The sequence below is a fragment of the Pseudoliparis swirei genome, chromosome 15 (genome assembly GCF_029220125.1).
Source record: "Pseudoliparis swirei isolate HS2019 ecotype Mariana Trench chromosome 15, NWPU_hadal_v1, whole genome shotgun sequence".
In the NCBI taxonomy this organism is placed as follows: Eukaryota; Metazoa; Chordata; class Actinopteri; order Perciformes; family Liparidae; genus Pseudoliparis; species Pseudoliparis swirei.
The window spans coordinates 2,741,579-2,760,531 of NC_079402.1; the positions used below are offsets into that span (position 1 = coordinate 2,741,579).

General features: G+C 47.8%; 2 protein-coding genes across 11 annotated transcripts in view; one reads left to right on the forward strand and one right to left on the reverse strand.

Annotated features, from left to right (window-relative positions):
- LOC130205642 (amyloid-beta A4 precursor protein-binding family A member 1-like) overlaps nucleotides 1-12,078 on the forward strand; it is a 19,772-nt gene extending 7,694 nt beyond the window's left edge. The window contains exons 7-17 of the mRNA XM_056433131.1: nucleotides 37-314; nucleotides 5,898-5,937; nucleotides 6,023-6,168; nucleotides 7,260-7,292; nucleotides 7,432-7,524; nucleotides 7,617-7,793; nucleotides 8,933-9,112; nucleotides 9,681-9,893; nucleotides 10,735-10,854; nucleotides 11,077-11,217; nucleotides 11,500-12,078. Of these exons, the coding sequence (XP_056289106.1) occupies nucleotides 37-314; nucleotides 5,898-5,937; nucleotides 6,023-6,168; nucleotides 7,260-7,292; nucleotides 7,432-7,524; nucleotides 7,617-7,793; nucleotides 8,933-9,112; nucleotides 9,681-9,893; nucleotides 10,735-10,854; nucleotides 11,077-11,217; nucleotides 11,500-11,571 (1,493 nt within the window). The 3' untranslated portion in view covers nucleotides 11,572-12,078. The remainder of the gene's footprint in view (nucleotides 1-36; nucleotides 315-5,897; nucleotides 5,938-6,022; nucleotides 6,169-7,259; nucleotides 7,293-7,431; nucleotides 7,525-7,616; nucleotides 7,794-8,932; nucleotides 9,113-9,680; nucleotides 9,894-10,734; nucleotides 10,855-11,076; nucleotides 11,218-11,499) is intronic.
- A 401-nt stretch (nucleotides 12,079-12,479) lies between these two features.
- Nucleotides 12,480-18,953, reverse strand: part of tjp2a (tight junction protein 2a (zona occludens 2)) — a 28,596-nt gene continuing 22,122 nt past the window's right edge. For 6 of the 10 annotated variants that reach the window (XM_056432438.1, XM_056432436.1, XM_056432437.1 and 3 more), the window contains 10 exons: nucleotides 17,966-18,045; nucleotides 17,679-17,889; nucleotides 17,493-17,593; nucleotides 15,919-16,143; nucleotides 15,711-15,818; nucleotides 15,272-15,466; nucleotides 15,096-15,110; nucleotides 14,840-14,917; nucleotides 14,480-14,565; nucleotides 12,480-14,312 (listed from right to left, as the gene is read on the reverse strand). In XM_056432438.1, coding sequence (XP_056288413.1) covers nucleotides 14,162-14,312; nucleotides 14,480-14,565; nucleotides 14,840-14,917; nucleotides 15,096-15,110; nucleotides 15,272-15,466; nucleotides 15,711-15,818; nucleotides 15,919-16,143; nucleotides 17,493-17,593; nucleotides 17,679-17,889; nucleotides 17,966-18,045 — 1,250 coding nt within the window. In that variant the 3' untranslated portion in view covers nucleotides 12,480-14,161. The remainder of the gene's footprint in view (nucleotides 14,313-14,479; nucleotides 14,566-14,839; nucleotides 14,918-15,095; nucleotides 15,111-15,271; nucleotides 15,467-15,710; nucleotides 15,819-15,918; nucleotides 16,144-17,492; nucleotides 17,594-17,678; nucleotides 17,890-17,965; nucleotides 18,046-18,953) is intronic. The other 4 variants (XM_056432439.1, XM_056432441.1, XM_056432435.1 and 1 more) reach the window with 1 other exon arrangement.

The following is an 18,953-nucleotide window of genomic DNA, read 5'->3' on the forward strand; positions in this document are numbered from 1 at the left end:
CCCCCGGGGGCTCCCCCCCCGGCCCGACTGGCGCGCCTGCCGTTCCTCTCCGGGAGGCGGCGAGTCCGCCGAGAGCCGAGTCGTCCCGAGCGACGCATCCCCCCCCTCATCAGCACCATCCCCACGACGACCACCACCACCTCCACCAGGGACAGCACCACCTGCCGCAGCAGCAGAGGGAGGCGGCCAGGCAGACGCAGACGCAGCCACACGCGCAGACGCAGACGCAGACGCAGACGCAGACGCAGACGCAGCGGCCGCGACCTCCAGTCCAGCCGCAGTCTCCTCCGCAGCCGCAGCTGACGCTCCAGGAGGTGAGAGAGTTGATATGATCCATAAAGACATAAAATATGAGGAACCTTGTGAGGTGACAATTTACTTATTATTTTAGGGGGCAGTTCATTTTTTAAGATAAATTGGGGAACTTTTTGAAACTTAACAAAAATAATAAATATACTTATGTTACGAACTCAGACACTTAGGAAGTAGGACCCAATTGCACGACCCGGGAGACAGAGATAAAGTATTTGTAAGTACTTTATTCTTCGGTTCTGCAGTGAACAAAATGAAAGCGCTCACGTAGTGAGGGATCAAAAACTTTTCAAGAGCACAACATAACCCGACCTGATCATGGCAAAAGACCAGACGAACTGACAAGGAACACTGGGAGACAGGGGAATTTAAGCACATGGTAACAAGACACAGGTGGGACCAATCAGGGGCGGGGCTGACACTGATGAGCATAGGAGACAGGTGTGATGACAGGTGAAAACAATCAGGAAGCGAACATAAATGACATGAACCTCTCTAGCATATCTGTCGGTGCACAACAGTACCCCCCCCTCTAGGGCCAACCCCTGATGGCCCAGGCTGATTGTAAAAGTCGTGGATCAGAGTCTTGTCTACGATAAATGAAGCAGCTATCCAGCTTCTAGCCTCAGGACCGTAACCTTCCAGTCTACCAGGAATTGCTTGCCCTCCCTATTACGGACCTCCAGTAGCTTACGGACCTTGTAAACGTCACCTTCAAAGAACTGGGGCGGTGGAGGGGCTTGAGGCGGGAACAAGTGTGCTCTCACACACGGCTTGATTTTACTAACGTGAAACGTTGGGTGCACTCTCAAGGTCCTGGGAGTTGCAAGCGTCACGCCGGGTTGATGACTCTGGATACTGGAAACGGACCCACAAATCTCGGAGCCAGTTTCTTTGAGGCGACATGGAGTGGTAAGTCTTTGGTAGAGAGCCAAACCTTTTGGCCTGGACTGTAGGAGGAGCGACCCTGCGATGAACGTCCGCACAGCCTTCATCCGAGCTGAACTCGGAGAAGAGACTGGCGAGCACCAGCCCAAACTCTGCGACAACGCCTGATCATGGCATGTGCCGATGGAACCATCACCTCTTCCTCGTTGTTAGGGAAAAGTGGAGGCTGGAAACCATTGACACAATGGAATGGAGAGAGACCTGTGGCCGTCAGAGGGAGGGTAGTGTGAGCAACCTCGACGCATGTGAGGTGGTCACCCAGGTGGTCTGGTTCCGGGAGACGAGACAACGTGGCGTAGTCTCTAGTTCTGGTACAGACGCCCCGACTGTCCATTTGACTGAGGGTGATATCCTGATGACAGGCTGACGGTGGCACCTATGAGTCGACAAAACTCTTTCCAGAAGGCGGAAATGAATTGTGGACCCCTGTCGGAAACAATGTCATTAGGGAATCCATGGATCCTGAATACTTGATTCATCATGACCTCTGCGGTGACTTTGGCAGAGGCAAGCTTGGTCAATGGGATGAAGTGAGCCATCTTTGAAAATCGATCAACCACTGTTAGAACCGTAGTCTTGCCTCTGGATGAGGGAAATCCTGTCACAAAATCCATCGAAATGTGTGACCAAGGACGATGGGAATCGGCAGCGGCTGGAGCAAGCCCATCTTAACTTGAGATGAGGTCTTATTACACGCACACACCGGACAAGCCGCTACATACTCGGCCACATTTTTCTTCATGGATGGCCACCAGAAACGTTGTTGAATCCTGAACATTGTTCTTGCTACTCCCGGATGGCACGAAGCACAGATGAGTGAGCCCAGTGGATGACCTTGGAGTGAAGAGCCTCCGGAACAAACAGCAGATTGTTGGGACACTCGCTAGGCGCTGGATTCATGACATTTGCCTCTTTAACGTCTGACTCCACTTGCCAGGAAAAGGCACCGATCACCCGGTTAAGTGGAAGGATGGTGTTGGGCTCTACCGCAAGTGGTTCGGGATCGTAAAGACGAGACAAAGCATCGGGTTTTGATTCTGAGACCCGGACGAAAAGAGAGTGTGAAGGTGAATCTACTAAAGAAAAGTGTCCACCTGGCCTGACGGGAGGTGAGACGCTTAGCCTTTCTTATATATTCTAGATTCTTGTGATCTGTCCAGACTAAAACGGTTGCTCTGCACCCTCTAGCCAGTGTCTCCATTCCTCGAGGGCAGCTTTTACAGCTAACAATTCCTTGTTTCCCACGCCATAATTCCGCCTGCCGTTGTCAACTTCCGCGACAGGTAAGCACATGGATGCATCTTGTTGTCTTCTGCAGAACGTTGAGACAGTACTCCTCCAATTCCCTCATTGGAAGCATCCACCTCGACCATAAACTGGCGCTGGGGATCTGGAATGGTGAGTATGGGAGCTGATGTGAATCTATCTCTGAGAAGTTTGAAAGCAAGATCCGCCTGGAGGGTACACTTGAAGGAACCTTAGGAGAAGTCAGAACATGCAGAGGAGCAGCAACAGAACTGAAATTCCTAATAAACTTCCTATAGAAGTTAGCAAATCCTAGGAACTGCTGAACCTTTTTCCTGGAGTCTGGTGTGGGCCACTGCACTGACTTTCGCAGGATCCATTTGGATATGATTAGGTGAGACTATGTATCCTAAGAAAGACACCTCTTCTGTGTGGAACGCGCACTTCAGCCTTGACATATAGCTGATTATCCAGTAGTTTCTGCAAAACTTGGCGGACATGGTTAACATGAGATTTAGCGTCTGGGGAGAAAATCAGTATGTCATCCAGATACACAAACACTGAAATATTCAAGAATTCCCGCAAAACCTCATTCACAAAAGCTTGAAAACAGCCGTGCATTGCACAGTCCAAAAGGCATTACCAAGTACTCATAGTGACCATTCTGAGTGTTGAATCCAGTCTTCCACTCATCCCTTGTTTTATTCTAACCAAGTGATATGCATTTCTTAAATCCAACTTGGTGAATATCTTGGCCGTTGAAGCAGTTCAAAAGCAGATGACATGAGTGGCAGAGGATAGCGGTTCTTCACCGTAATGTCATTTAGTGGACTGTAGTCTATGCAAGGTCTCAGAGACCCGTCTTTCTTTCCCACTAAAAAGAATCCCGCTCCAGCTGGAGACGATGAAGGACGGATAATCCCTGATTTGAGTGAAGAGGAGATGTATTCATCCATTGCTGTTCTCTCAGGTCTCGAAATCGAGTAAAGTCTCCCTTGGGAATGGGGGCTCCCGGTAAGAGATCAATGGGACAGTCAAAATCTCGGTGAGGAGGTAGCGACAAGGCTTTAGACTTGTTAAACGCTTCTTTTAAATCATGGTAACAGGAAGGTACCTTGTGTAGATCAGGATAGTCAGGGTGATCTATAATGATCCTACTAGAGTCTGTTGGTGCATTAACAGGTTGCGAAGTTTACACCTGCCCTTACAATCCTCTCCCCATTCCTTAACTTTCCTGAAGGCCAGTCTATGTGAGGATTGTGGATCTTCAGCCAAGGAAACCCCAAAATAATCGGGTGCTGAGTCGACTCAAAAATATGAAATTGCATGCTCTCGGTATGGTCCTTATTTATAGTAATCCGTATGGGCTCAGTGCAATGGGTAACTGTGAACAACAAGCGGCCGTCTAAGGCACTGGCACTAACAGGATGAGATAGCGGGACAGTTTTTTATTTTAGCTGTTTGACTAGGCCCCAGTCTATAAGGCTTTCTACAGCCCCTGAGTCTATTAACACACCCTGGTCAATGGTCTGATTGTTAATACAAATGTCTACCTGAGTAACAGGTCGAGGAGGGAAGTCTGGGAAACTTGCTCACCAGCGCCCTCCTTTGACTGGTGAGCACGATCTTTTCCCGGCATGAAGCGAGTTGATGACCCGGCTGGCCGCAGTAGAAACAGCAACCCTCCGTGACGGCGCTGCCTCTCCTCCAGAGAAAGCCTGGTTCTTCCAAGCTGCATGGGTTCACCGGAGTCATTCGGAAGTGTAGTCCTCTGATGGTCCGGTAACATGAGCTGAAATCCTCCGCTGGCGGCGCGACCCTCCGAGGCGAATTCTGGAAGCTGGGAATAACATCTCGGTTGCGTCGACGCTCCTCTCTCTTTCGAAGACGGTTATCGATCCGGATGGCCACAGCGATGAGGATTCCAGATCCCGGGTGTCTCCAGTGGAGCCAGCTGGTCCTTTATCGGTTCGAAAGTCCTGTCATGAAGGCGCCACGAAGAGCCGGAACATTCCATCCGCTGTCCGCTGCTGCTGTACGAAACTCGATGGCATAATCAACCACCTGGCCGTTGAGCTGTCGGATTTGAAACAGTCTTCTGCTGGCCTACGTAGCAGGCGATGAGTGGTCAAAATGCGCCTCATAGTCTCTATGAAATCGGCCAATGAGTAACATAGTTCGGTGTCTCTAGACCATTCTGCAGTAGCCCAGGCTGCAGCTCTTCCCGTTAAATGAGACACAATAAACGCCACTTTACCATGCTCAGATAAAAAAGCTGCTGGGTTGTGTTGAAAATGCAGATCACACTGTACCAGAAAGGCTCTGCAATTCAAAGAGTCTCCGGAAAATCTCTCCGGAAGAGCCAGCCGTAACGGGAGGAAACAGCCTGACCTGGGTCGTCAGCTGGAGTATTGACAGGCAAATTCTCAGCTGTGGATGACGTCACCGGAGGAGCAGTCTGTTGATGAGTGAAAAAATTATTCATTTGGGCAACCAGTTGTTGCATCTGTGTAGATAATTCTTCCTGAACCCCGCCTGGCGTCCTCTCAGCTCTTGTATTTCCGGCTGACTTTGTCCAGTCTTTCCTCGTGATGAAAAATCGTCACGCCCTGTACCGACAGAGCGCGTGAAGCGTTCTTGGGTCGGCTGGGTCCATAATGTGGTCAGTCTGCTCTGTTACGAACTCAGACACTTAGGAAGTAGGACCCAATTGCACGACCCGGAGACAGAGATAAAGTATTTGTAAGTACTTTATTCTTCGGTTCTGCAGTGAACAAATGAAAGCGCTCACGTAGTGAGGGATCAAAAACTTTTCAAGAGCACAACATAACCCGACCTGATCATGGCAAAAGACCAGACGAACTGACAAGGAACACTGGGAGACAGGGGAATTTAAGCACATGGTAACAAGACACAGGTGGGACCAATCAGGGGCGGGGCTGACACTGATGAGCATAGGAGACAGGTGTGATGACAGGTGAAAACAATCAGGAAGCCTGGAATGAGATAAAGCGAACATAAATGACATGAACCTCTCTAGCATATCTGTCGGTGCACAACAACTTAGGCTTACAGGATATGAGCAATTGTCATAAAAATGGCAATAATAAGACTTTTAAAAGTGTTTTATTAGATGTTTTAAACACGAAACATAAATCAGACAATTATATTCAATTCTTATTTCTTTGTGATTATTGTTTTTAAAAATTTTTAAACAACTTTAACAATTCTAACTTATTTATTTTTATTTTTTAAATTTTTTATTACATATATATCTATATCTATAGATATATATAAATTATCCAACACATTTCTGTAAATGAGGGCCCTGAAGCCTGAGGGCCCTGAAGTGAGCGAATAGGTCATTAATGCTTTTCTTTGTGGCCCCTCAGCTCCGCAGGTCTCTTCCTCCGTTCCCGACCTTCGTGGATGGTGAGTGGAACATATTAAGACCCTAACGTGACGCGCCGTCACGTTGATCTGTCCGTGTGCCTAACGGGCGCCGTTGGCTCCGCAGTGCCGGGCCCCTGCGACCCCGACGACCTCATCGACGGCATCATCTTCGCGGCGACGTACCTGGGCTGCACACACCTGCTGTCGGAGAGGACGCCCAGCAAGAGCGCCCGCATGCAGCAGGCGCAGGAGGCCATGAACAGAGTCCGGGTGAGAGGACACACACACACACACACACACATAAGTGTATATGCATATACACACCCACATATATATATATATATACATATATGTGGGTATATATATATATATATTTGCATATGTAGATGTGTGTATATATATACACATATTTACATATAAATTTCCATATATGTATATATACATATATATTTACATATATATCACATCATATATATATCTTTCCATATATATATATGTAAAATACATATATATATTTACATATATATAATTACACATATATATTTATATATGTAACTATATATATATATGTAAATACATATATATACATATATATATATATATTTACATATCTATATATATTATATATGTGTGTATGCTAGGACCCTTTCACACAATTCCATTCCATTCTTCTTCTCTTGTTCCTCTTGTTCTTCTTCTCTTCCTCTTCTCGTCTTCGGGGGCCGCCGCTGTCACATCGGTGAAGAGGAAACATGTCATCGTGTTTCCTGCAAAGGCCTCTGGCAGCAGCCCACACACACACACACACACACACACACACACACACCCCTTTAAGGTCCTTCTGTCCCTTTTTAATTTAGCATTGGGAACAGAGACGGCGGATTGGAGTCTCTGTTCTGAGTCTCTGAGTCTGTGTTCTGAGTCTCTGAGTCTCTGTTCTGAGTCTCTGTTCTGAGTCTCTGAGTCTCTGTTCTGAGTCTCTGAATCTCTGTTCTGAGTCTCTGTTCTGAGTCTCTGAATCTCTGTTCTGAGTCTCTGTTCTGAGTCTCTGTTCTGAGTCTCTGAATCTCTGTTCTGAGTCTCTGAATCTCTGTTCTGAGTCTCCGAGTCTCTGTTCTGAGTCTCTGTTCTGAGTCTCTGAATCTCTGTTCTGAGTCTCTGAATCTCTGTTCTGAGTCTCCGAGTCTCTGTTCTGAGTCTCTGTTCTGAGTCTCTGAATCTCTGTTCTGAGTCTCCGAGTCTCTGTTCTGAGTCTCTGAATCTCTGTTCTGAATCTCTGTTCCGAGTCTCTGTTCTGAGTCTCTGTTCCGAGTCTCTGAGTCTCTGTTCTGAGTCTCTGTTCTCCTTCCTCTTCATCGCAGGCCGCTCAGAAACAGGCAAAGAACAGGAAACAGGTGAGTTCAGTGTGATTGTGTCCTCAGACCTGATGTTATGTGAGTATTATTAGACACCTGCTCCGCTCACTTCCTGTCTCTTCTTCTTCTTCTTCTTCTTCTTCTTCTTCTTCTTCTTCTCCTCCTCTTCTCCCTGCAGAGCCCCGACGGCGAGGCGGCGGCGGCGGCCACGGCGGAGGTGGACCTGTTCATGTCCACCCAGAGGATCAAAGTCCTCAACGCAGACACTCAGGTGGGCGTGCGGTGACCAGCGTTGCCGTGGATACGGCCTCGCGTCCTCCACGGGGGGGCGGCGAGAGAAACGTCCCCGTCTTCTGTCCCCAGGAGCCTCTGATGGACCTCCCCCTCAGGACCATCTCCTACATCGCGGACATCGGCAACATGGTGGTGCTGATGGCGCGGGGGAAGATGGTCCGGCCCCGCGGCGCCGAGCAGAGCGCCGTCTCCCCCGACGACCGCCGCCTCTACCGGATGGTCTGCCACGTCTTCGAGTCGGAGGACGTGAGTTCTGGATGATTCATGTTTTATTATTATCCTCAGCTCTTCATTCATCACCGTTTTTATTTATTTTCTCTTTTTTCCTCTGTTAAAGATGCTTATGGATCATATTCAATATTTCTAAATAATAATTATAATAATACATATTTTATAAGTTTGTTTATGACCATATATCTGCCACGAAGAGGAGCGTTATGAGCCGGAGATGAACCATTATTATTAATATTATTGTTTAGAGGTTTTTGAGGCGCTTTGCAACATTGTTTCAATATTAATAACAACGTAGTCGCTACATTCGCTTCTTAAATCTCTCTCCTCCTCCTCCTCGCCCCCTCTTCTTCCTTCTCCTCCCCCTCTCCTTCTTTTCCTCCTCTCCCTCCTCCTCCTCCTCTTCCTTCTCGTCCTCCTCCTATCCCTCTTCCACCTCCCCCCTCTTCTTCCCACTCTTCTTTCTTTCTCCTCTTCTTCCTTCTCCTCTCTCCTCTTCCTCCTCCTATCTCTTTTTCTCCTCCCCCTCTTCCTCTTTTCCCTTCTTCTCTTCCTCCTCCCCCTCTCCTTCCTCCTCCCCTCTTCCTCCCTCCTCTTCCTCCTCCAATCCCTCTTTCTCCTCCACCTCCTCTTCTTCCTCCTCTGCCTCTTCTTCCTTCTCCTCCTCTTCCCCCTCCTCCACCTTCTTCCTCCTCTTCCTCCTCCTATCCCTTTTTCTCCTCCCCCTCTTCTCCCTTCTTCTCTTCCTCCTCCCCCTCCTCTCCCTCATCCTCCTCCCTCTCCTTCCTCCTCCTCCTATCCCTTTCTCCTCCCCCTCTTCTTCTTCCTCCTCCTCTTCTTCCTTCTCCTCCTCTTCCCCCTCCTCCACCTTCTTCTCTTCCTCCTTCTTCCTCCTCTTTTTCCTCCCCCCTCCTCCTCTTCTCCTATCCCTCCTTATCCTCCCCTCTTCCTCCTCCCCCTCTCCTTCCACCTCCCCCCTCTTCCTCCTCCTCCTATCCCTCTTTCTCCTCCCCCTCCTCTTCTTCTTCCTTCTCCTCCTCTTCCCCCTCCTCCACCTTCTTCTCTTCCTCCTTCTTCCTCCTCTTTTTCCTCCCCCCTCCTCCTCCTCCTCCTCCTCCTCCTCTTCTTCCTTCTCCCTCCTCCCCCCCCCCCAGGCCCAGCTCATCGCCCAGTCCATCGGCCAGTCGTTCAGCGTGGCCTACCAGGAGTTCCTGCGGGCCAACGGCATCGACCCGGAGGACCTGAGCCAGCGGGAGTACAGCGACCTGCTGAACACTCAGGACATGTACAACGATGACCTCATCCACTTCTCCAAGTCGGAGAACTGCAAAGACGTGAGTCGGCCAGCAGGGGGCGGCAGAGCGCCGGGAGGAGGCCTCCAGGAATATGACAGGATGCTCCATCTTTCATAAATCATGTTTATTATAAGTATTTAAACATAAATATGTTATATGTGTTGCCTTCAATGGTTCAAATAGGTTTCAGGACACTTGATTAAACAGAGTTCCAGGACTTTAAACCACATTTTCATGATTAGATCTCAGTCTTAACGTGAAAGTTAGAAAATGTTGTATTTAAACTAACAGTAATAATTCCAAAGCATACAGTTAATATGTAAGCATACATTAAATGACTCAAATGAATGAGAGACAATAGTTTGATGAAAGGAATAAACATTTACATATTTTTAAGTTAAGATGCGTTCACTTGCAGCGCGGAAAATGAATGAGAGCATGAGAAATGCATATTAATTATTTAAAACAAAGGACATTTCCAGGCCTGGGAATAACCATTTAAAAATGTTTTCCAAGTTTTCCATGAGCGTCCGAACCCTGTGAAAGTATCCCTCTCTTCACGTCTTCATGTCACTCCTCCTCCTCCTCTTCTCCTCCTCCTCTGCAGGTTTACATTGAGAAGCAGAAAGGAGAGATGCTGGCGGTGGTGATCGTGGAGTCGGGCTGGGGCTCCATCCTCCCCACAGTCATCATCGCCAGCATGATGCATGCTGGGCCGGCGGAGAAGTCCGGCCGCCTCAACATCGGAGACCAGATCATGACCATCAACGGCACCAGTCTGGTGGGGCTGCCGCTCGGCACCTGCCAGAGCATCATCAAGGTGTTTGGGTTTTGTTAATGTGCTCTGATCATTATTCAGAATATCTTTCCTTAATTATGCGTCACTTCTTACTGTAGAGGGAGTGTTGCTCTCAGAATGACCTCTTATTTTATTTATAGGCTTCTCTTGGGAACTTCACAACAATATTTACCAACATTTTATTTTTGAAATGCAACCATCTAAGATGCACTATATAAATATTTATCATTATATATATCAATTATATGTATATATATTCTATATATATTATTATATTTATATATAAATATTATTATATATAATTATATATATAAGTATACATTATATATATTTATAGAATTATATCTATATATATAAATTGAATGTTCATATATATTTTCAAAATATATATTTATATATATTTATATATAATTATATATATAGATATATACATTATATATAATATATATAAATATTATATATATCATATTTGATATATTATATATGTGCATCAAAAAATAATTTTGTAAATACATTTGTACCTATATATATATATATACACAGTATATTGTATAAAAACAATTTAATCAATAGTAAGAGCAGAGTAGATGTGCATCTACAAAAAACACATTTTAGCACCAAAAGAAATCTTTCTGCACCAGATTAATAATATTAATAATTTGCTCATAACGAGAACAGGAACCGCTCTGTTGATTCAACATACTTTTTTGTCGATATTCACAAATGTTTTGAGGCTCGACCTTTTGACCTTCTACAAATCCATCATCCAGTTTATTAGTTCTCCTACAATAAGCATTTCTACCTCGTGTGTACATCCATACGGCCGCCGTAGACCCGTAACACAGGCCTCCCCCCCCCCCAGGGCCTCAAGACTCAGTCCAGGATCAAGCTGAACATCGTCAGGTGTCCCCCCGTCACCATGGTGCTCATCCGCAGGCCGGACCTCCGGTACCAGCTGGGCTTCAGCGTCCAGAACGGCATCGTGAGTGAAGCTGCCCAACAAGAGCTTTTATTTTGTTAACGTTCACTGGTAGTGTCTTTGCATGCTGCCCAAGAAGAGCTTTTATTTTGTTAACGTTCACTGGTAGTGTCTTTGCATGCTGTCCAAGAAGAGCTTTTATTTTGTTAACGTTCACTGGTAGCTGTCTCATGCTGCCCAAGAAGAGCTTTTATTTTGTTAACGCTCACGGGTCTTTGATGGCAGATCTGCAGCCTGATGCGAGGCGGCATCGCGGAGCGAGGCGGCGTCCGCGTCGGCCACCGCATCATCGAGATCAACAGCCAGAGCGTGGTCGCCACGCCGCACGAGAAGATCGTCCAGATCCTGTCCAACGCCATGGGAGAGGTAGGCGGAGCTCAAGGGGATTCAGGAAGCCTCTCATTGGCTGAGAAGCTTCACGTTTCACAATAAAAGCGTTCCAGGAGCTCAAAGGATGTAAATCTTTAAAGTTTCCTGGTATCTGTTGTTTAGTTTCTTATTTACTATTCATGGACATCTTTGTTTTCACCACAAGAGCAAAAATAATAAAACTGCAAGAAACAAAACTTCATAATAATTAAAGTCCTTTAATTATTATTCGTTGCTTTATAATAAACGTCTCTGATTCTCATCGTTTGTTCCCTTCAGATTCACATGAAGACGATGCCGGCCGCCATGTACCGGCTGCTGACCGCCCAGGAGCAGCCCGTCTACATCTGAACACCCGGCTCACCCTCCCTGTCTCACCTCTCTCACCCTCCCTGTCTCACCCTCCTCACCCTCCCCGTCTCACCTCTCTTGCTCTTTACCGTCTCACCTCTCGTCTCACCCCATCTTACCTCTCTCTCCCCCATCTCCTCTCTCCTCCCCTCCTCTCCACTGCCTCCCCCCCTCCTCTCTCGTCTCACCTCTCCTCCACTGCCTCCCCCCCCCCCCCTCCCCTCTGTATGCCGTTTGATTTCACTCTACTTGCCTTACTCAGTAATCTGAGCGGTGGTTGTCATGGCGACGTGTCACCCTGCCAGATGCCGACGAGGCCGAGTGTTCCCGTGACGTGTTTGACCAAAGACAGGTAGTGGCTTTTATTGTGTATAATTTAGGAGGCAAACAGAGTCAATAAATATCTGTAATACCTGAATGTACTCGGACCTATCAGTGATCAGACGGAGAGACGGGGCGCATGAACAGCTGATCAATAACTGATCAATAAACTGATCAATAAACTGACTCGCTTCTCTTCTTCTGTTGGGTCAGGAAAATAAAGTTCAATGGGACGAAACGACTCCATCAAAACATGAAGCCATCAACTAAAATCACTCCTTAAACACATGTGTGTGTGTGGAGGTATGCATGTGTGTGTGTGGAGGAGTGTTTTTGTGGAGGTGTGTGGAAGTGAGTATGTGTGTGTGGAAGTGAGTGTGTGGGTGTGTGTATGTGTGTGTGTGCGCATGTGGAAGTGTGTGTGAGAAAGTAAGTGTGAGTGGAGGTACTGTGTGTGTGTGTGTGGAAGAGTATGTGTGGAGGTGTGTGTGTGTGCGTGCGTAGGACGGTTATAAAATAAAGATCGGACGACACTCGGTAAAATCCCTCCAGACAAAATACAAATTACAAATTAAATGAAATAAAAAAAGTTTTAAAAAAGTGATTTTTTTATTTGTTGACCAAACGTCTCTTCAGTAACAGGAGATCAAACTACATTCAGACCGACGCACACACACATGATTGACCACACACACATGATTGACCACACACACATGATTGTCACCACAGACTTCACAGCTACGAAAAACATTCCAGTGTGCTGCCCCCTGGTGGCCGCAGCTCATAAACCTACGCTAATGTCCTGCACCTTTAAACTCAGAAACCCCGTGACACCGGCAGAGATGATGTCATGCGTCATCTCAGGTGTGACGTCAGACTTTGAGCTCCTCCTGCACCTCTCCACCAGATGTCCAATGAACTGAAACGTTCTGGACAGTTTACAGTGTGTAGTTGGGGCGTGTGTGTGTATGTAATATTTATTTATATATATATATATATATTCTATGTATATATATATACATATTAAATATATATAACATATAAATATATATGTAAATAGAATATATATCTAAACATACATATACAATATAAATATATATATAAATAATATATATGAATAAATATACATATCAAATATATATATATATAGTATATATATAAAATATAAATATCTAAATATACAAATATAAATATATATATTTGAATAAATCTACATATCAAATATATATATAAAATATAAATATAATAGGAATCAGAGATATTTGCACTTCTGGTTCCCTCGTCTCAAAGTCGATGGCTTTTTATCCTCAGGACATAAAATACGTCGGTCAAAATCAATTGTGAATTTAGAAGCTTATTCTTCTTTAAAAAGGGGGCGTGGCTAAATGAGATGACTTGCAGGTTACCGTGCCGACAGGTCCACCGTTGTTACTTTTTTCCTTTTCCTGGCAATTTGAATTCACGCTTAAAAAAAATATGAATAAAAACATTCATAAAAGTCGTAAAAAAGTATCACAAATGTGTGTTTGCCACAGAGCTTATGTACTGTGATGATACCGTGGCTGTTTGACAAGGGAACCAGAGAGATGCTAATTTACGGGGGTTGGCCTTCAGAAACATTTCTACCCTGCATCTGTGTGTGTGTGTGTGTGTGTGTGTGTGTCCCACTGACACGGTTTGAGTGAAACAAGCGAGTTGACGGTGTGGCGGAGGCGAAGCGTCCGTTCTTCTGAAAAATAAAAACCTGCCACTCCATGATCTAAAAAGTCAAACCCAGAATCCTTAAAACTTTCCTTTCCGATATAAAAAACTAAGCTGCTAGCCACATGTCCTTCCTCATCGTGTGCTTTAGACTTCTCTAGCGGCCAATCAGCCGGCCTGCTCCAAAGCAGCTGCAGCGGTCATTTAAAAACTACAGAAGAAGAAGAAGAAGTGCAGCTGAACAACCTCCAGGCTATTTATCCTCAGAGGAACGGCTCAGCTCCCACTCTAATGTAAAAAGTGTCTATAAGATATAAAATGAGGGGAAATAAAACCTCTTTCAGACACATAAAAACAATATAGGATATATAATATATACACTGACAAACATCTGCGAACAAGGCGAGTGTTCGCTCTGTGTGTTGAAAAGTGTCTGGAATCGACATATTTTTCAGAAAACGGGAACGCAAACTTTGAGAGTTTACGTCAAGTTGCGCGAGTCGTTACCGCGGCAACGCGCGCCGCCTGCGCCCGGAGCGGTGGCGATGTCACTTCCTGGTTCCCGGGCCTACAGCTCCGTGTCGTTGTACCTCTGCGGGTTGAAGTAGCCCCTCTTGGTCTGGTCCACCAGCTGCTGGCGGTACTCCGCCTCGTCCTCCTCGTAGCCCCTGGACTCGGAGTGCGGCGGCCGGGAGGCCTGCTCGGGATTGGAGCTCGAACTGAACACGCACACGCACACACACACACAAAACACACACAACCAATGATCCAGCAGATTTACCTTTTATTCTCAAAGAAAACAACAACAAAAAAGGTGAAAAATCCCCAACAACATCTTAATGAATCTCTTTTTTTCTTCTTTTTCTGTGAAGAGTGACGCTCTCACCCGATTGGCTGAGGACGGTTGAGGTTGGGCTTTGGCGGTTTCACTGGGATGGCGTAGATGTCTGGATGCTTCTGGGCGATTTCCAACTGTGCAGAGAGAAGACGAGTAGATGTGTCTCGTTATTGACCACGTTATGTTATTTTCCCTTAATTAGCTCACATTAAACTAAATAATCTACCGTTTCTATTCGTTTAAAGGATAGTGCGCGTACATCGTGGGTTAATCCATACAGCCGATCTCCTGATGAATAATAATTCACATTCCACCGTCTCCGTTCACCAACGTTCTCGGCGAGCTGACGTTATGAGACAATAGTTTGTTGTTCTTGGGGCCGGAAAAATGAATACCAACAATACTCACTCTGGCATTTTCTGCCTCCTGCAGCTCCAGGATCCTCTGAGCTCGGGCCAGGTGGTCCATCTTCTCAAAAGCTTTTATCTATGGAGGCAAATAAACGTCAATTCATTTTCCATTTTTATTCATGATATAGTCGATACTGGATAATTAATATACAGAAACATTTCAGAGTAAAATGAAAGATGATCGAACACGATGACAACGGGTGAGTAGTTAGGGAACATAAAAGGAGGGATGGATGCAGACATGTAGGAGTTACCTGATCACCCATTTTCTATTTCATATTAGAAGCAATGAAAGCGAAAGAAGAAAATGAAATCATAAAAAAAAGTCATAAGTTAAAGTTTCTCCAAAAAAGAACATTTTTAAATGCTCATTTTATTATAGATTTAATAGATGAGTCTGAATCTCTGTTGGTCGTGTGACCTCACCGACCTTGCCCAGGAAGGATGTGTTGGTGGGGTCGTCTTCCGCGGGGCCGCGCTCCTCCGCCGGGAGGCCGTGACGCGGGACGGGGGGCTTCAGGGCCACGGGGGGGGGGAGGGGCTTGTTCACGCCCACCGGGTCGCTGCCGACGGTGCTGCTGGAGTGAGAGTCGTAGCTCCGGGTGGAGTCGGTCCGAGTGCGCACCTGTACACGGACATTGGAGACGGACATTTCAAAATAAAACAACCGCTCATGGAAGCAAAAAATAAAATGCAAATAGAAATAAAAATATGAGAATTATTGTGTAAAATCTCATCAGTGAGATAAAAAAATGAAATTTAAAAAATGAAGTGGAACATGCAAAAGGAACTTAAGGCCGACGTTCCACTCATTGTGTGTAAATAGAGTCGTTTGGGAGGAAAGGAGGGAGGAGGGAGGAGGGTCTCACCTTGGGAGGGTCGGGGACAAAATGAGGGAGGGGCGGGCTGGGGTCTCTGTTCAGCCTCTCCCGGCTCCCTGACCGCCTCATTCGAGCCCGGGGTTCAGGATGAGGCTTCTAGGGACACAGGAGGGTCGTCAGGGTAACGGTATGGAAACAGTGGGGAGGGGGGGGGGGGGCGTTAACCCCTCCCCCGACAGTGCCTCGGCATCCCCACCTCGTCCGGCAGCACGGGCTCCGATGAGCGGCCGATGGCGGACAGCGGCTGCGGCTCGTCCAGCGGCTCGTCCAGCTCGTTGTCGGTGTAAGCCCCGCCCTCGTCCGCCGTGTCGTCGTAGTCGCTGGTGAGCCGGCTGTCCATGCTCAGGTAGTCGGCGCTCATCGCCGACAGGTAGGACATGCGGTCGTCCTGGAGGTCCAGGTCCTCCTCTGAGCCTTCCAGCTGGGGGGGGGGGGGGGGAGGAGGAGAGGGAGAGGGGGTTACAACTCGGTTCAAAATCGACACTCTCCTCAAACACGTGTTGACCAATGGGTGTCCAGGACTTTAAACCAAATTTCCATAACCAACATTTTTTTTTCTATCTCTGTGCAGACATGAAACCGTGAGAACATTTATTTAAGAGGGAGAGAGAGAGAGAGGTGAGACTGGGGGAGAGAGAAAGAGAGAGAGAGATGTGAGACTGGGAGAGAGAGAGAGATGTGAGACTGGAAGAGAGAGAGAGAGGTGAGACTGGGAGAGAGAGAGAGAGAGGTGAGACTGGGAGAGAGAGAGGGAGAGAGAGAGAGAGAGAGGTGAGACTGGGAGGGAGAGAGAGAGGGAGAGGTGAGACTGGGAGGAGAGAGAGAGGGAGAGGTGAGACTGGGAGGAGAGAGAGAGGGAGAGGTGAGACTGGGAGGGAGAGAGAGAGAGGGAGAGGTGAGACTGGGAGGGAGAGAGAGAGGGAGAGGTGAGACTGGGAGGGAGAGAGGGAGAGAGAGAGAGATGTGAGACTGGGAGAGAGAGAGATGTGAGACTGGGAGAGAGAGAGATGTGAGACTGGAAGAGAGAGAGAGGGAGAGAGAGATGTGAGACTGGGAGAGAGAGAGAGGGAGAGAGAGATGTGAGACTGGGAGAGAGAGAGGGAGAGAGAGAGAGGTGAGACTGGGAGGGAGAGGGAGAGGGAGAGGTGAGACTGGGAGGGAGAGGGAGAGGTGAGACTGGGAGGGAGAGAGAGAGGGAGAGGTGAGACTGGGAGGGAGAGAGAGAGGGAGAGGTGAGACTGGGAGGGAGAGGGAGAGGTGAGACTGGGAGGGAGAGAGAGAAAGAGTATTTAAACTAACAGAGGATTCCAAAGCTTCCCGTTTATAACCTTAAATAACTCAAATTAATGAGAGACAATAGTTTAAAACATTTATATCTTTTAAGTTAAGATGCGTTCACTTGCAGCGCGGAAAATGTGCGAGTATGAAAAAGCGTACGGCGGCTTAAATTGAGAGCGTCTTTCTTTTAATAAGCACGTTAATTATTTAAAACTGAGACCCACCTTGCCCTCACACACACACACACAGAGACCCACCTTGCCCTCACACACACACACACACAGAGACCCACCTTGCCGTCACACACACACACACACAGAGACCCACCTTGCCCTCACACACACACACACACAGAGACCCACCTTGCCGTCACACACACACACACAGAGACCCACCTTGCCCTCACACACACACACACAGAGACCCACCTTGCCGTCACACACACACACAGAGACCCACCTTGCCCTCACACACACACACACAGAGACCCACCTTGCCGTCACACACCCACACGGCGCGGTCCTGCTGCTCCTGGATGGAGTCCTTCACGCTGCCGTACCAGGCGTCGTTGGCGGCGTTCAGGTTCACGGTGTCTGAGCGGACGGAGAACGCGTTACACACGGAGTTTTTTGTATTCCACGACCTGTTTTCCCGGCGTTCCCGGAGCGCGGGCCCCACCGGTGAAGAGGTGCGAGCAGCTCTTCCTCAGCTTCACGGCCTGCTCGTGCAGCTTGCGGGCGCTGCGCGTGGAGCCGGGCACCAGGCGGCTCCTCATGGTCTTCACGCCCTGCTTGCTGTCCGGGTTCAGGAAGATGACGATGGGATACCACTGGGTGTAGTTCAGGGTGTCCACGGCTTTGGGCGTCACGTCCAGCAGGGCGTGGCGGTCCTTGGGGGGGAGGGGGGGGGGGGTCAAGCTTTTCTTTCCATTTTCTCTCTGCTTTCTGCTCCTGGGCCGTACGTACCTGCTCGATGATTTGTCTGATGGTGTTCAGTCTCACCACGCCGGACGACTTCTCACTTCCTGCGTCCTTGGGCTCCATTTCTGAGAGACGGAGAAATGTGAAATAATTCACCGTCCCTCAAGTTCACGGTATACACACTGCAGGGCTCACACACACATGGTGACCAATGAACAGGGATCACACACACATGGTGACCAATGAACAGGGCTCACACACAAGGTAACACAAGGTGACTCAAGGTAACATAAGGTGACTCGAGGTGACACAAGGTGACTCGAGGTGACAAGGTGACACAAGGTGACTCGAGGTGACACGAGGTGACACGAGGTGACTCAAGGTGACACGAGGTGACACGAGGTGACTCGAGGTGACACAAGGTGACACAAGGTGACTCGAGGTGACACGAGGTGACTCGAGGTGACACGAGGTGACACAAGGTGACACGAGGTGACACAAGGTGACAAGGTTACACGAAGTGACTCGAGGTGACACAAGGTGACACAAGGTGACAAGGTGACTCGAGGTGACTCGAGGTGACACAAGGTGACACGAGGTGACACAAGGTGACAAGGTGACACGAAGTGACTCGAGGTGACACGAGGTGACTCGAGGTGACACAAGGTGACACGGTGACACAAGGTGACACGAGGTGACACGAGGTGACACAAGGTGACAAGGTGACACGAGGTGACACGAGGTGACTCGAGGTGACACGAGGTGACTCGAGGTGACACGAGGTGACTCGAGGTGACTCGAGGTGACACGAGGTGACACGAGGTGACTCGAGGTGACACGAGGTGACTCGAGGTGACAAGAGGTGACTCGAGGTGACACGAGGTGACACGAGGTGACACAAGGTGACTCGAGGTGACACAAGGTGACAAGGTGACACAAGGTGACTCGAGGTGACACGAAGTGACACGAGGTGACACGAGGTGACTCGAGGTGACTCGAGGTGACACAAGGTGACACGAGGTGACTCGAGGTG